Source organism: Pelobates fuscus, chromosome 1 (genome assembly GCF_036172605.1).
Source record: "Pelobates fuscus isolate aPelFus1 chromosome 1, aPelFus1.pri, whole genome shotgun sequence".
NCBI lineage: Eukaryota > Metazoa > Chordata > Amphibia > Anura > Pelobatidae > Pelobates > Pelobates fuscus.
The window spans coordinates 183,201,950-183,220,466 of NC_086317.1; the positions used below are offsets into that span (position 1 = coordinate 183,201,950).

The 18,517-nt window shown below is 44.5% G+C and overlaps 1 protein-coding gene across 1 annotated transcript in view; it reads left to right on the forward strand.

Annotated features, from left to right (window-relative positions):
- The window catches only part of RNPEP (arginyl aminopeptidase), a 134,354-nt gene that overhangs the window by 48,155 nt on the left and 67,682 nt on the right, over positions 1–18,517 (forward strand). Inside the window, exons 2-5 of the mRNA XM_063453165.1 lie at positions 7,388–7,528; positions 9,145–9,290; positions 9,382–9,498; positions 10,235–10,470. Of these exons, the coding sequence (XP_063309235.1) occupies positions 7,388–7,528; positions 9,145–9,290; positions 9,382–9,498; positions 10,235–10,470 (640 nt within the window). The remainder of the gene's footprint in view (positions 1–7,387; positions 7,529–9,144; positions 9,291–9,381; positions 9,499–10,234; positions 10,471–18,517) is intronic.

An 18,517-nucleotide genomic window follows, 5' to 3' on the forward strand; every position in this document is an offset into this window, starting at 1 on the left:
CATTATGTACTGAACACACACACACTCTGCATTATGTACTGAACACACACACACACACTGCATTCACTATATACACACAAACACACACTGCATTCACTATATACACACACTACAGAAACACACACTGCATTCATTATATACACTACACACACTGCATGCACTATATACACACTGCATTCACGATATACACACACTACACAAACACACACACACTCTGCATTTACTATATACACACAAACACACACACTCTGCATTGTATACACACACTTCACAAACACACACACTGCATTATATACACATACTATACACACACACACACACACACACACTATGCATTCACTATATACACACACTACACAAACACACACTCTGCATTCACTAAATACACACTCTGCATTTACTATATACACACACACACACACACACTCTGCATTCACTATATACACACACACACTACACACACTCTGCATTATATACACACACTACACAAACACACACACACTCTGCACTCACTATATACACACAAACACACTGCATTCACTGTATACACACTACAGAAACACACACTCTGCATTCACTATATACACATACTACACTAACACACACACACACACTCTGCATTCACTATATACACTACACACACACTGCATTATATACACACACTGCACAAACACACTGCATTCACTATATACACACACTGCACAAACACACTGCATTCACTATATACACATACTACACAAACACACTGCATTCACTTTACGCACACTACACACACACTGCATTCACTTTACGCACACTACACAAACACACTGCATTCACTATATGCACACTACACACACACTGCATTCACTTTACGCACACTACACACACACTGCATTCACTTTACGCACACTACACACACACTGCATTCACTTTACGCACACTACACACACACTGCATTCACTTTACGCACACTACACACACACTGCATTCACTATACGGACACTACACACACACTGCATTCACTATACACACACAGCTCCCCAGTCTAAACACACTGCATCCACTACATGTGGCATGTATATTTGGTGCATTTACTTTTCGAAATTGTTTATTTTTAAAAAAATTGTAAATGTACAGAATATCGGCAAGTTATCGGCCTGAAAGCCCACAGATTATCGGTATCTGCTCTAAAAAACCCAATATCTGTTGATCCATAGTGCAGGTGGCTCCCCAGCCCCAAAGACTTGCATCCGATTCTAGCACGAAATCCGGAGTCGGACCAAAGATCGCCTTGCTGTTCCAGGCAGACATGTGAAGGAGCCACCAGCGCAGTTCTGTTTTCACCAGTTTCAAGAGCTTGGTGAAGCACCACAGAGCTGAGCTGAGGCCGAAGGAAAGACCAGTGGATTGGCAAGGTCTGCCTTTCCAGAGGAAGCGGAGGAACCTGCGACATTCGGCGTTCACAGGGACCGAGAGGTAGGCATCCTTCAGGCTCAACCTCGTGAACCAATCTCCCGGTTGGAGGTGGTCCCTCAGGAGGTGGATGCCCTCCATCTTGAAATGGTGGTTGACAACAAAGGCATTCAGGTTCTGTAGATTGATCACCAGGCGTAATTCTCGGAACTTTCTTCTTACCAGAAAAATCGAGCTGAAAACACCTTGCGCCCACTGCACCGCTCCCTTGTCAAAGAGGGCCCAAATTTCTGCATCTAGCAGGGCTTGTTGCTCCCTTGAGGAAACGGTAACCCGCGGAGGATGTACCTGAGTCGGAGGGGAAAGGAAATCTACTTGTGGTTGAGTTAGAGGGAGGGCCCTAGCCAGGGCCTTTTCCACAGAGGCGGCTACTGCCACACTTATCATGGCCTGCAGATTCTGCTCCTGGGTAGATAGTTCCATGGTCAAGGAGACATGGACAGGTTCCACCAGCAGGTAATCAGGGCAGCACCCTTAATATTGGCAGAGGCAAGTTAGCTAGCACATGCAGGGTCCAAATGCCAAAGGAGCCCAGAGTATGGAGCCCAGAGTATGGAGCCGCCAGGCATACACAGAGAATGTTGCAGGCCACACCCGGGGCACAGACAAAGCAGGCCAATCAAAGGGACACAGACAGAGCAGGCCAAATAATGTGGTCAATCAGAGCGTGCAGGCAACATGATGAGGGTAGGTGTACAGACATGCAGAAATTAGTGAATAAGGGTCCACAGAAATTGCATTAAGCAAACATATGTAATTAAGACATAGTAGAGTGATCTAGGTATAAACAGATCACCCTATATGATCTTTATTTCAGTCTAGAAAAAAACTACACCAAATAACATGCATATACTTTTAAGTTAAGAACGTAACACACTATCTTCAGATAGACCGGCACTGAGCCGACACCCCCAGCACGATCACGAGGTCGCGGGAGGGTGAGTGCCCGGAGGCCGGGAGCAGCCGTTCCCACGTGGCCAGCGTGCCCTCTCACTACCTCCCACGCCGCCCCAAGCCGCGGTAAATCAGTCACTGCGAGCGGAAGTGTGGGCAGGGTGAGAGAAGCAGGAGACTGCTCCTGCTCGGTGGATGGAGCCAGCGGGCGGGGGCCAACACGTGGGATAGTCGGAGTCGTACTCCGCCGTCGGCAACCGGAGGCGGTCAGAGGACGACCGCAAGCAACACGAGCGAGGGGGGGTAAAGAAAGGGTACGGTGGGCGGAGAAGGCAGGACAAAAGAGTAGAGAGAGAGGCAGTAGGCAGACATAGCTACCCCAGTCCCCAGAGCCTGCAGAACAGCCCACAGAGAAAGCCCTTAAGCAGGGGAAAGCATGCAAAAACATCCCCAGACAACAAAACAATCGCACAAAATACAGAAATAGACAATAATCAATACAGGCAAAAAAAAAACCAGTAAAATGCAATAAATATCCACAGCCACCCAATGTTAACAGGAGACCTGTGCTTGATGTGGGGCAGCAAAGAAAGAGGAAGTAGTTGGTTGGGAGGGGCCTTTTATGGTTTCCTTACTTTTTTGTGATTTTTTTTTTTCTATATGTTAATGTGTTGCTGTGAAATTCTAGTAAAGAGAGACTTAAGCAAATATTCGCCTCCTGCCATGCATTAAAATTGATATTTTTCCACACGCGCGGGAGGGGGGACACTAGGGGGCTTTTTTTTTTTTTTTAATACAAGTGAGCAGCCTCAAGCTGCTTTCTGCTTAGTAGACATGCCCCTACTCGTGATATAGCGAGTAGGGGCAGAATTGACTAATCCTAAGTAATCTTTACTTAGTATTAGTAAATTTGGCTGAAAGACCATAATGCATAAATGCATCTACAAATTTATTATTTTACCATTCTATAGAGATGTCACACTCCGTATTTGTGACCCAATATGGCGGACATCACAATTCCTTCCCCAATGGTCAAGTTATGCCACTCATGTTTCGACTTGTTTAGAAGATGGCGCATGTCATATTCCAAATATAACAAAAAAATTTTTTCCTTTGGATATGATACTGGAACAAGGCTAATGGCCATTAACATATCAACGAAATCCACTCCTCAATTAAAAGGTAGAGGTCATAGGGCTGAAGACTTCACACATTAGAGCCTTTGATTAATACACAGGCCCTGTCCATATGGTAAACCCCTTTTACATTTCTATGCAATTTCCATTACCCCTTCTGTCATCTGACCTTGGTGGGGGGTCCCAGTTTCAAAGAGAATTAAGGCAAAAAAAGAAAAAACTTTCTGACCTTTTGACAATACTATTTCTACCAGGCAGGCAGATCAATAATGCACTACACAAATTCCATTAAAGGACCACTCTAGTGCCAGGAAAGCATACTCGTTTTCCTGGCACTAGAGTGCCCTGAGGGTGCCCCCACCCTCAGGGACCCCCTCCCGCCCGGCTCTGGAAAGGGGAAAAGGGTTAAAACTTACCTTTTTCCAGCGCTGGGCGGAGAGATCTCCTCCTGCTCTCCTCCTCCGATCCTCCTCTTCTCCTCCCAGTCGGCTGAATGCGCACGCGCGGCAAGAGCTGCGCGCGCATTCAGCCGGTCACATAGGAAAGCATTCATAATGCTTTCCTATGGACGCTGGCGTGCTCTCACTGTGAAAATCACAGTGAGAAGCACGCAAGCGCCTCTAGCGGCTGTCAATGAGACAGCCACTAGAGGACATAGGGGGAAGGCTTAACCCATTCATAAACATAGCAGTTTCTCTGAAACTGCTATGTTTATGAAAAAATGGGTTAACCCTAGAAGGACCTGGCACCCAGACCACCTCATTAAGCTGAAGTGGTCTGGGTGCCTAGAGTGGTCCTTTAAAGGACAATATACCATAGTGCAATAATGAATTATGCCCCTTGTTGTGACACTCATCTCTGCCCATGCATTCGCACACTCACCAGCGTCTCCCACTCGCTCCTCTTGTTACATGTTCAGCCCGTTAACCGCTACAACGGTCACGAGGGACCTGTCTTACTTATGTCATAGAAAAATGAACTGATAATGAACATGTTAGTAAGTGAGGAGAACGCCAACCAATCAAAGACCGTAAATTAATAGAAATCTAACAAAGAGGAAAAAATAAAATAAAATATATTATATATATATATATATATATATATAATAAAATTAAAAATTCTCTGAGTCCGGCTTTGGTCTCTTGGGTACTCTGACATAGCACAGTTACATAGCTGAAAAGAGACTTGCGTCCATCAAGTTCAGCCTTCCTCACATTTGTTTTTTGCTGTTGATCCAAAAGAAGGCAAAAAAAACAACCCAGTTTTAAGCAACAAACTAGGAAAAAAAATCCTTATTGACTCCAGAATAGCAGTCAGATTTATCCTTGGATCAAGAAGCTATTGCCCTAAATTGAAAAATTATATCCTTGAATATTCAGTTTTTGCAAGTATGCATCTACTTGCTGTTTGAACATCTGTATGGACTCTTCAGGCAGAGCATTCCACATGCCTTAGACAAAATCTTCTTTCTTCTAGTCTAAACGCATGACCTCGTGTCCTATGTAAAGTCTGGTTTGTGAATAGATTTCCACACAATGGTTATATATTTGTATAATGTTATCATCCCCTCTCAAGCGACGTTTTTCTAAACTAAAGAGGTTTAAATTTGTTAAATAACCTTTCTTCATAGCTGATGTGTTCCATTTCCTTTTATTAATTTTGTAGCCCGCCTCTGCACCTTTTCTAGTACCATAATATCCTTCTTTAGAACAGGTGCCCAAAATTGCACAGCCTATTCAATATGTGATCTTACCAGTGATTTATAAAGGGCAAAATGGTATTCTCATCCCGAAAATTAATGCCTGCACGCACACATGCACCTCACTGGGCCCCCCCTCGCGCACGTACCTCATTGAGCCCCCCTCACTGCCCCCCCCTCGCGCACACGCACCTCACTGGCTTGCGCACAGATCTCACTGCTCCCCCCCCTCGTGCACACACGCACCTCACTCCCCCCTCCCGTGTGCACATACGCTCCTCACTGCCCCCCCCATGCACACACGCACCTCACTACCCCCCCCCCCCCCCCCGTGCACACACGCACCTCACTATTCCCCGCACGCTCCTCACTGGCCCCCCCCGCACGCACGCATGCACCTCACTGACCCCTGCCACCTCGCGCACGCACCTCACTGCCCCCCCTCTCCTCGTGCACGCACCTCACTGGCCCCCCTGCACGAACCTCACTGCGCCCCTCCCCCCTCACGCACACACGTACCTCACTGGACCATCAACAAAGATACAAAAGTGGGTAGGTATTAAAAGGTTAACTACACCTGGTCTAGAGTGTCTACTCGCTCCCTTAGTCACTCTGCAAACTGCAGTCTCAGCCAGGTAGGTAAGGTGTCACATCTTAGGTGTAGCTACACTGTCTGCTCCGCTCGCTCTCTAGTCCCCCTGCAGTCTCCAGGCAGAGTAAGGTGTGTTGCTGCACTCACAGCTTCACTCGCTTCTATCTCTCTTCCATTCATGTCTCTGTTCCCATTCCTTCTATGTCTCTCCCCCATTCCATCTCTCTGTTCCCCTCCCATCCATATCTCCCTCCCCTTTCCATCTCTATGTTCACCTCACTTTCATGACTCTGTTCCCCTTCCATGTCTCTCCTCCCTTCCATCCATGTCCTCCCCATTTAATTAATCTCTCCCATCCATATCTCTCTACCATGCCCCACTCTGTCTCTCTCATCCATGTCTCTCTCTCTCTCCATATCCCCCACTCAATCCTGTCTCTCTCTCCCACTTATCCCCCACTCAATCATGTCTCTCTCTCCCACTTATCCCCCACTCATTCATGTCCCTTTTTCCCTCATGTCCCCCTCCCATCCATGTCTCTCTCGCCCTCATGCCCCCCTCCCAGCCATGTATCTTCCCCTCATGCCCCCCTCCCAGCCATGTATCTTCCCCTCATGTCCTCCCAGCCATGTCTCTCTTCCCCTCATGTCCTCCCAGCCATGTCTCTCTTCCCCTCATGTCCTCCCAGCCATGTCTCTCTTCCCCTCATGTCCTCCCAGCCATGTCTCTCTTCCCCTCATGTCCCCCTCCCAGCCATGTCTCTCTTCCCCTCATGCCCCCCTCCCAGCCATGTCTCTCTTCCCCTCATGTCCCCCTCCCAGCCATGTCTCTCTTCCCTGCATGTCCCCCTCCCATGCATGTCTCTCTCCCCTTCATGTCCCCCTCCCAGCCATGTCTCTCTTCCCTGCATGTCCCCCTCCCATGCATGTCTCTCTCCCCTTCATGTCCCCCTCCCATGCATGTCTCTCTCCCCTTCATGTCCCCCTCCCATGCATGTCTCTCTCCCCTTCATGTCCCCCTCCCATGCATGTCTCTCTCCCCTTCATGTCCCCCTCCCATGCATGTCTCTCTCCCCTTCATGTCCCCCTCCCATGCATGTCTCTCTCCCCTTCATGTCCCCCTCCCATGCATGTCTCTCTCCCCTTCATGTCCTCCTCCCATCCATGTCCCCCTCCCATCCATGTCTCTCTCCCCCTCATGTCCCCCTCCCATGCATGTCTCTCTCTCCCTCCATGCATGTCTCTCTCCCCCCTCCCATGCATGTCTCTCTCCCACTCATGCCCTCCTCCCATCCATGCCACTCTCCCCCATGTCATGGAGGCGAATCGGGGGCAGAACGGCAATCCTGCGCAGCACTGGAAATAAGGTACTTTTTATTAGCTGTTAAGGGGGAAGCCAAGACACCTAAATAGCGGTTTAAACATTATAGGGTCTGGAACACGTTTGTGTTCCTTTTAAGACTTTGCTTTTCAGAGCTGTGTGAAACAAACTTAAAAGGAGGACTTTAGCCTGAATGTATAGTTTACTAATATTTAACCATTTGTAAGTTGTAAGAGAAATCACTGCATGAGTATCCACCGATTTCACTCCTTTCAACTTTTTTACCAACAGGTGTGCTGGTTGGAACCACCGCAGACAGCAGGGAAAAAGAAACCGTATATGTACACACAGGGCCAGGCTGTTTTGAACCGCTGCTTTTTCCCAAGCTTTGATACACCTTCTGTTAAATGCACCTATTCTGCGAATATTAAGGTGAAACAATGTAGTGAGAACAAAATTGTATAGTTAGATTTGTGTGTGATATTGCTTAAAGTGATACTAAGCACCAGAACCAATACAGCTTAATGTAGCCGTTTTGGTTTGAAAAAAATGTCGCTACAGCAGTCCAAACATTGACATTTAATTTTTTTGCCTTGTGTGCAAATCAGTATCTCCTCATAGAGCTGCAATGAATCGATGTATCTGTATGGGGAAAGTTCAGTGTCTCCATGCAGAGAAGATGCTAAACACAGCATTGTCCCAGGAAGAACCTCTAGTAGGAGAGGCCACTTGAGTTGTCCCTAGGGAGCAATGTAAACACTGCCTGTTCTTTGAAAAAGACCGTGTTTACTGAAAAAAAGTCTACAGGGACTGACTATACTCACCATAACAAATACATTATGCTGTAGTTGTTTTGGTGACTATAGTGTCCCTTTTAAGATGAAAATAGCTGAATTGGAAAAATCCCAAGTCAGCAATCTTTTCAGTTTGGTCTTAAATGAGAAATGTACTTTGAATTCTCACTTTTGTGTCTAATACTGTAAGCCAACGTTGTCTTGGTGCCTCTTGTAGCCCTCGGTAATTTGCGATTGCAGCATGAGAAGGAGAGCTCCCTCTCATGCTGCAGCTCTTACACACAGAGAAAGGTGCTGAGCAGCTTCAAAGCAGAGCACGGATCTAGGAGCAGTAGGCCGGGGCAAACAGGTAAACCTGACCAGTATCTCTTCAGACCCTGGGCATTCTTACCTGGCATGGGGGGGATAGACAATGACACTTTCAAATTGACAGCGGTTGAGAGGGATCACTTAGCTCATTGACAGATGCTTGTGTTTTCTTGGTACCAGCAAAAATGTAACCCCTGCTGGTACCTTTACTGCATAATGGTCAATGCCGTCAAGGGGTGTTAAAGCCCTGCACTGCATGCCCATGAAGACAGGCCTGCTGTTGATAAGTGGTTCAAGGGACAGTTCCTCATATGTGTAAAGAGTGACAACTTTTTTTTTCATTTTACATAAAGTGCAGATTTCAATAGAAATTGGTACTTTTCTAAACACTCCCTTGGTTTCAAGAAGACACCTTGATTGTTTAGATCAGTGGAGCTAAACACATTAGGCAGGCAGGTTGTTCAGAGCACCTGCTTTGCAAATATGTCTCATTGAACTTCATTGTTCAGTCTGACTGGACAGTCTTGGCTAATTCGAAGTGGAGGTCTTGCAAGAGATGTGGAGGTTTTGCAGACTGTTTTTAATAATTACATGAATCAATGTTTCCATGAGAATATATCTACTAACCAGTGATTTTTAAAATGTTTATTTGAGCAGTAGTGTGTCCCTTTAATTGCAGCTGTTAAACTTGGATGAATGACTTCAAAAGGCATTTCAAGGAAACAAAAGAAGGTTTTTTGTTTTTTTTCAAATGCCAAATATAGTAGTGTGGGGTGGGTTATAAAGTAGAGGGGCAAATTAGGACAAAACTGTTTATTTTTTTATTTTGTTTACATTTTTTGTATTTCTTTTCTCTGTTTTATTGAATAGAGTGCATGGATTTTAAAACCTATTATTTTTTTTTGCAAGGTGTAAGATTTTAGTTTTGTGCAATTTGTTTCCCAGGTGCCTGAAGGTTTTACTGCCATCATGAGTGCCAACAACTGGGACCATCAAGGTGACACGTTTATCTTTAACATGACAAAGCCCATTCCTTCCTATCTGGTGGCTCTTGTTGTTGGAGACATAGTATCAGCAGACGTGGGACCTAGGTAATGACAGTATAACTCTTGTGGGTTAAAATTGGCTGTTTTTATTTCACTTGAACTAATGGAATTTACCCCTCTCCCACCTCCCCCTTAGGAGCCGAGTTTGGGCAGAGCCATGTGTGATTGAAGCTGCAAAAAAAGAATTCAATGGTGTAATAGAAGAGTTTCTCAGTGTAGGAGAGAAACTTTTTGGACCATATGTTTGGGATAGGTGAGTTGTTGTGTGTTGTCAACACAAGAGGATACATAACTGTTTGGTCTGCTGGTTTCTGTCCAGATGTGGCTTTATTTTCCCCAAAACATACATTTCTTTTATATTACGTTATATTTTTAGGTTTGTTTTAGTGTGTTAAGGTAGTGTAATGTTTTAGTGTAATTCCCGCATGATATTTGTGGTAGTTACAGTTTCTAATAGCACTTATTTCAGCTGTCATCATCAAAATGGAGGCAGTTTCTACTGCTTATTAATTTTGGGCAGACTGGGACATGGGACTATATAAAGGTTACTGTGGATTATTCCCTTTTCAGTATGGGGAACAATGGTACAGTTAATGTCACTATCTTTGTGGGAGAGATTTTGGAAACATGAAACATTTATCAATATATATTATGATGTATAGAAATTTCTGTCAAGTAGCTCAAACTCCCATTTCTCATGTCACTCTTAGATATGTGCATTTGTGCTACTTAATTTATAGAAAATTGTGAAAGCGTTAATTTGGCTAGTTTAGCCAAATTAGTTACAGCTACAACATTTTTGGATAGACTGTCAGCAAAATATTTTCGTTTTTCCGGTTATTGAGTTGGTTGTGTACACACCAGTGTTATAGGATCACATCATTTTCATAGTATTTAGAACACACTCATAGTTGCAATAGGTCATTCAACTCATATACTTCTCCATATTTACACCACTTTACTATGTTGATTTTTCTCTCATTCTCAAGGTATGATGTCCTGTTCATGCCCCCATCTTTTCCATTCGGTGGCATGGAAAACCCCTGCATTACATTTGTGACCCCCTGTCTGCTGGCTGGTGACCGTTCTCTAGCAGATGTCATCATTCATGAGATCTCTCACAGCTGGTTTGGTAACCTGGTAACCAATGCCAGCTGGGGAGACTTCTGGCTAAATGAAGGCTTCACAATGTATGCCCAAAGGAGGATCACCACTGAACTATATGGTAAGCGTGTAAAAACATTTTATTTGAAAATTCTGTTACTTACTGGTCTGTAGATGTGGCAGGCAATGTATGCCCCTACCCACCCAATTCAGTGAAATTACAACACTGTCAAAAGATAAACTAAGTCAAAGTAAGGGTTACTTTGTTTCAGTATTTTTTTCCTACATTTAACAAAGCTTTACAAATGGCAGACTACCTTTGTGTCATGCTTTGTCTTTTCCCTGTAGGTAAAAAAGCTCTGTCTATCTGTCTATTGAGGGTGCCGCTGTAACCCCATGGACATCTGTGCTGTACTCTTACGGAACTAAGCTCGAGGCAAGCTGAGATTTAGGTTGTCCAACTTGGTTTCTGTTTCTGGTCTTAATCCATAAGCTAGTGGTCCCACGAGGCCAACACCCATCCTTATCCTTATGAGGTATACGTCCCGCGGGCCAAATCATAGTTAGCCGCCACGCATGGGCGCATGGAGAGGGCCTCACATGGCACTCCCATTCTGTCTTATGCTTTAGTTATCACCAAGAAGCCGACATCCCGCCACAACGTTTCGGTGGCCTCAATCTCCCCTCGGGCCAACGCATAGGTAGCTTGGCAATTAGTAGGGACTCATCTGTCACGTTTCAAAAACATAATTCTTCGCTGCTTGGCATATAGCTAGTCTGCCAGTACTCGGCCACTTTGTCTCAGAATAGTAATTAAGTTGCATCTATATGTTCAGTTATGTCTTAAGTCAGGGCTCGACAAATCCCAGGACGCCATGGCGACCCGGAAATTTGTCCTGGCACCTGGGATTTGTGAGCCTGTTCAGCCCCCGAGGTGATAAGCTGCCTGAAAGCAGAGGCGGGAAGTAGGATAACGCAGTCCTGAGGAAGGCTGCTGACTCATGGAGGCGGACGGCTCATTTACAAGTAAGGGAGGGAGACCGGATCACAGAGATCTGTGAGAGGGTGGGAGGCGGCTGACAGAGGGAGTGGGGCGGCTGGCTCATTTTTTTGAGGGGCGACCAGCCTATGCAGAGCGGAGGGGGCAGCCGGGTAATGGAATGCAGAGGGAGGGGTTAGGATGACTTAATGCTTCTGCGAGAGAGCTGTAATCGTCAGCTTGATTGGGGTCTCGCCGTCTCCTACCCACCCTAGACCTACGACAAGGCTCCAGGCTCAAGTGGGTGAACTCTCCTTCAGAGAGGGAAGCAGGAACAAGCTCTTAAAAGAGCTTAGTGATTATAGCCCGGGGAGTATACAGCGCATAGCAATCCCCAGTGTAGATGCAGCCTTTTCCCCCACACGAGACGAGGCTCTATGTTGAGGGTAAAACAGGAACTCGGCAGTCTGAGGGTTTATTGTCTCTTAAATACAGTTTTTTCCACAAGGTTACCACCCACGTGGACTTTGTGGAACACAGGATACAACGTTACAAAAATCAGTCAGGACAGTCTTGTACATTTAGACACTCCCAGATAATGCACACAAACCCTCCCCTCTGCTTGGGAGATAATTGAGTAAGATACTTTATTAACTCAATTATCCCCAAGCAGAAAAAACACATTTTACACAAAACACAGAAAACACCCCAAAACACCACATATCCCCATAAATCTGGGTGAACAACATATCCAAAAATCACCCAGATCAGAGCAGGGGTCATATTTGACCGACCGCAAGCATGGCTTTCATGCCCAAAACAGTTGCACAGATCTAGGCTGGTCTATCTTCTCCTTCAAAATATGTACACATTGCACAAATGGATCCGTTCTTTCTTTCGTTTAAAGCATCTCGTTCGGTAGTTAATTCACCAGAATTAGAACGTGGAAGTCTCAGCGGTGTTCCTGGAAATAGTAGCCGAAAATAGTTCCAGGCGTTCGATGACAAAACACAGCTGAGCGTGTTTGGCTAAACAAAATTGCCACTGCCATGTGTTCGTTCATACGAACGCCGGACACCCAGCCGTTCGTCAAGTTAAGCTTTGGTTAACCACAGCTTCTGGGAGGTAAATTGGCTGCAGACTCCACATGCAGGGTGGTCGGCTGTTCGGTAAATCCCATTTACCGAACCACATAGTAAAAAAAAGCATGAAAAAGCCTTTTTACAGGGAGAAACAAAGTTTTAGCATATGGGCCATAATCCTGGGGCACAAGGCTGGCAACAGGCCCCCTCCAAAACCCAGTGGCGAGGTTATTTTCGCCACAGTCTGTACCCAGAATCTGAAGTTAGTCCCCCACCAAACCCTTCACTTTTATTGGAGAAGAAGAAAGGAGCATTTGCCTGGCCATTACAAGTCTCTGTCTCTAGGTACCGTGCTGAACAACTTTCAAATTACATAGTTTGTTCTAAAACTCTGTTCAAGAAACAAACTCGTATTTAGGTGAATATGAGAAACATCCATTCTATAACGAATTTGATTTCAGCTTATGTTTTCAACAGCTTTCATTTGTTTGCAATTGATTACTGCACAACAGTTGTCTTTTAAGTGGCACTGTCATGACAAATTTATCATTCTCCTATTGTTTTCTTCTCCTCTCTCAGAAGCTGTTCCTCTTCTTATGTCATCTAGCTTTCTTTAAAACATGAGACAAAGTAGGGACTACATGCTTGACCTTCTTTGACCAAATAAATGTTTCCCACAATACTCACCTCTGATTTCTAGTTGCATCATTTGCCGTTCGAACACCCTTTCATTTAGACAGGGCACCGACGAATTTGTCCATTCGTGCATTTTGTTTGGTTCGGAATTTCATTAAACTTAATGAAATTCCAATCCGTGCAGCGGCATGTCTACGAAACAGTGAGCAGCCAAAGTATATTTAAAAGAATAAATAAAATTTCAAAATGAAAAACAGACACCCCCACCAGCTAATCCAATAGTGGGGGGGCATCATTTAAAATAATTAACAAGGGCGGGGCAAAGTGACTGACAGCGAAATTTCACTCTGTGCAGCGGCATGTCTACTAAACAGTTAACAGCCACAGTATATTTAAAGATAAATAATAAAAAAAAAATATATATATATATATAAACTCCCACCTACTAATCCAATAAAGCGGGGGCACCCTTTAAAATAATTAATGAGGGGAGCATAGTGTTCCTCCACGCCCCACAATCTGACCCCCAGGCCCATACCAATAAGCGGCAGGGGTGGGGTCCTGTTATCCCCACCAGGCCCAACCCATTGGCAATGGGTGGGGGCTAAATGTAAAAACAAACCCAGGTGACTAGGGGTCCCCAAGCACATATTCAACACCTCCCAATAAAAAAACCCTACCTGCTTCCTTCACCCTAAAAATATTGAGGAGGGTGCAATAAACTGTAAAGTAAAAAAATAATTAGGGACCCTTAAAGGGACACTATAGTCACCTGAACAACTTTAGCTTAATGAATTAGTTTTGGTGTATAGAACATGCCCCTGCAGCCTCACTGCTCAATCCTCTGCCATTTAGGAGTTAAATCCCTTTGTTTATGAACCCTAGTCACACCTCCCTGCATGTGACTTGCACAGCCTGCCATAAACACTTCCTGTAAAGAGAGCCCTATTTATGCTTTCTTTATTGCAAGTTCTGTTTAATTAAGATTTTCTTATCCCCTGCTATGTTAATAGCTTGCTAGACCCTGCAAGAGCCTCCTGTATGTGATTAAAGTTCAATTTAGAGATTGAGATACAATTATTTAAGGTAAATTACATCTGCTTGAAAGTGAAACCAGTTTTTTGTTTTTTTTCATGCAGGCTCTGTCAATCATAGCCAGGTGAGGTGTGGCTAGGGCTGCATAAACAGAAACAAAGTGATTTAACTCCTAAATGACAGTGAATTGAGCAGTGAAATTGCAGGGGAATGATCTATACACTAAAACTGCTTTATTTAGCTAAAGTAATTTAGGTGACTATAGTGTTCCTTTAATCACTGGAGGGGGGGTTGGATTTATACAAAACCAACTGCATTAAAGCAAGTAACGATGATGACCTCAATTTGGACAATATCTGGGAACATTCTGAAATGAGATCTAATAAAGGAAAGTTCAATATCTGCTCCAGATTTACATACATGACATTACACAGGAACACCAACTCTATGATCATAATATATATAGTTTGGAGGAAAGACAAGACAAGGAGTATATGATAGAAACATTTAAATGTATAGAGGGAATCAACACCGTAAAGGAGGAGAGTATATTTAAAAGAAGAAAAACTACCACAACAAGAGGGCATAGGTTTAAAAATATCATGAAGTATTACTTTACGGAGAGGGTAGTGGATGCATGGAGTAGCCTTCCAGCTGAAGTGGTAGTGGTCAACACAGTGAGTGGGAATATCAGAATGCATAGAATAGGCATAAGGCTATCCTAAATATAAGAGACTAATGAACGTATTTAGAAAATAAGGGATTCTCGATGGGTCAATTGGCTATTATCTGCCATCACATTCTATTTAAATTAACTTACCTCTTGAGAATCAAGACAGACATACAGATATGATACAAAAAAAGGGGAAATAGCGGAACAGCAGAAACCTGTATTCTCAGTGGTGCTGCCAAAAAAGTCCAAAATATATATATTATAAATAAATAAATAAATAAAACAAAACCTAGATTAACCACTTAAAGACAGCGGGCATACTATGACGTCTGCTGCAACTATCTTGACCGACGATCCCGGTCGAGGAGTGTGGGGCTGCCTGACAACCAAAACATTCCCCCTGCAACAACTCCACCTCTCCAGCACACCATGGTCACGATGATCACAGATGATCACATGACCGCAATAGGTGGCTAAGTGCTGCCTGCAGGGGGACTGCCTGGGTTGTCAGGCAGTCCCCAAAGTGCCTGAAAAAACAGTAAAAATTATATTAACAGTAAAAATTATATATATATATATATATTCAGGGCAATATAGCCGTGATGATAAGGTAACCTAGCATATTATAACCAATAAACATTTGCAAATGACACCAGTCGGTTGTGGTGTGCCGGAACGGACAAAGTCCAGAAGGCCAGTAATAAAATAGGGCCCACCATAGAGGGAGTGGTGGGAGGGGTGACTCGCCAGACCATCATCAGTAAGGTGGGAGAGGATTGGCAGCCCTTTTAAAGGGGGTTCAAGCACCTCCTGCAACTACAGGCCAAGGCCTTAAGTTTGTAGTCGGGGCAATATAGCCGTGATGATAAGGTAACATAGCATATTATAACCAATAAACATATTCAAATGACACCAGTCGGTTGTGGTGTGCCGGAACCGACAAAGCAGTAGGCCTGTAATAAAAGAGGGCAAAAAGAAGCATACCATACAAAATTAATTCATATAACAAACATTGTTTATTTGGACAAGTAACGAAAAGCTTGCCATAACTCTTTAACTGGGTTTGAAATGTAAAGAGTATAGGTGGAGGATTTCCAGCATCCCATAGCCTTGATGATATGAGCTGGAATGTGGTTGGAGGAAGCTGAAGATGCTGCTCCTATGCGGAAGGAATGTCCTGAGAAAAGGTTTCTATTTAGGCCAAGCCTAGTTAACAGTAAGCGATCATAAAGCATGAATTTAGATGTCGTAAGGATGGAGCCGTGAAGTTCTAATAATGGTTGGTGTGGTTGTTTCTGGAAAGTGGTGAAATAAGTATCCAGGACTTTTACAGGGCACTATTTGTTTTGAGTAGGGAACAGGGGTGTTTTGATCGCATGTCCTAAAGCAGTGTTTCCCAACCCAGTCCTCAAGGCACACCTACCAGTCCAGGATTTAAGGATTACCCAGTTTTGTCTAAGGTGTTTTTAGAAAAAAAAGCAAAAACACCTTAGACACAACTGGGTCACCCCTAAGTCCTGGACTGGTAGGTGTGCCTTGAGGACTGGGTTGGGAAACACTGTCCTAAAGGGCTAGTTTTAGACTGATGCAGGAATAGAACATAATGATCTAAAGGTTTTGTGGATATCAGTTGTTTTCAGGTATTCAGTGGTAGTTATATTTCTAGCGGTAAATTCATTGGGACGTAATAACCCATAGAATGCTAGGTATATGGCAGTTTTGATTACCATATTGATCATGTGTTCAAAAGGAGCTGAATCTAATAAGTCGAATAGTGAATGAAATATGTCATTGTGGATGGGTAGCCTTTTGAGATGGTATGTGTGTATTCATTTTTGTAATTACTTTCAGTAAGGTCTTTATCTGATATGATAAAAGGAATCCTGTATTGTTGGGGTGTCGTAGCACCATGTGGTGTTGGATGCCTATAAGGTACAGTTTAATTGTGTTCAGACAATTTTAAGTTAAGGTGGCAAAAGGAAGAAAACCCCAAAATAGATTTCAAAGCAAACATGTCAAGAACTCTAAACTCCGCTATAAACTTAGTGAAAATGTGAAAAGCCCTATCGTATGATTTCCTAGTGCTGACCGTGAGAAATGTGGCGTGCATGGTTCAAGAAGACATTTAATCCATCTGCATGTCTTGGAATGGCGGGACAGAGGTAGCCAGCCTGGAAGCGGTGGGCAGTGTCTGGAAGAAAGCCTGAAACGGAACCGAGACAAGTGGTCAGCTGAGATGTTTGTGAAACCCGAAACATGAATACATGTGATAAAAAATTGGCAAGTGGAAGCTACCCATATGAGTTTCCTCAACAGTCTCATGATGACCAAAGATGAAGATCGGCCTTTATTCACAATGTGGCTAGGTTATCTGAATAACATCTGACCGAGTGACCGGACCATTTTGGTCCCCAGGCAATGGCAGCTGCGACGATCGGATATAATTCAAACAAGGTCGAAGTAGAGGAGAAGCTGGGCAGGGACTTAACGTCTGTAGACCATGAACCCCAAAGCCATTGATCTCCCCAGATGGCTGCAAAACCGCAGCATCTGTCCAAAGGGTGGGTGAAATGTCAGAGAGGGGAATAAACATGGCTCGCCCATTCCAAGATGTAAGGGAAAAACACCACATTACTAAATCAGAGGTTGCGTTAGTGTCTAACGTGATACGTGATGCGTCTGTGGTGAGCCGTGGGAATAAAGAGAGTAAACAGGAAATTAAGGATCAAACCTGCAGGATTCTCATGGCAAAATTGAGCGACCCCAGCAGCGATTGAAGTTCCTTGCGGTTGCAAGAACCTAGTTGCAAGTAGTGTTCAATGCTTGATAGGGTGCGTTAAATCTTGTCCTGGGGAAGGCTAGCTTGCATGCGGATTGAGTCCAGTTGGATCCCCAAAAATTGCATGATGGTATCAGGACCTAAGGTCTTGTGAGGGGAGAGTGGGATAGCCAGGGGCTCAAAAAGAGCCAACATGTGTGTAAGGCTGCTAGGGGGGGTGCATTGTTTCCAAATGTGAGAAAATCGTCCAGATAGTGAATAATGGATGGACATCAGCACACTTTAAGCAATAACCAACACAAAGTTTCAGCAAACTTGTCAAAAATTTTGGGGCTGCTTTTGGAGCCAAAAGTGAGTCATGAGAAAAAATAAAGCCCTTGCCACTTAATGCCGTGCAGATTGCATAGTGAAGGGTGAATGGGAAGTAATTTAAAAGCATTGACAATGTCCGTTTTACTGAGCCATGCACCTGTACCAGCCATCAAAATGGCCCAAATGGCATTGTCGATAGGCATATTGTAAGGAAAATTCGTCAGAGGGTGTAAGGGAATTAAGGATGGGAATAGTGGAGGAATGTGGTGCTGATAAGTCTGGGTTTAAGTGAAGTTTTCCCCGTGACAACCCCTATGGGGTTGGTTCTCCAAGATGTGAAAGGTGGGGAACAAAAAGGCCCCAACAAAAACCCTTAATCTACTTCAGTCCTTATGAGTGTACACACTAACTCTGGGTCATTTAACCCTTTAAGTCCGATGGGCGTATATTTACGTCCTTTTAAAAGCGGCTCTAAACGCCGCAGGACGTAAATATACGCCCGCCGTTTTTTTTTAACTTACCCGGTCGCCGGTGGTCCCATGCCGGCGATCGCGGTTGGGGGGACTCCCAGGGAGCCCCCCCGCGGCAGATCTTCCTCCTCCGGTCCCTCCCGGTCATGTGAGAGTGAGGTCCTTGCGAGGACCTCACAATCACATGGCCGGTATAGCTGGC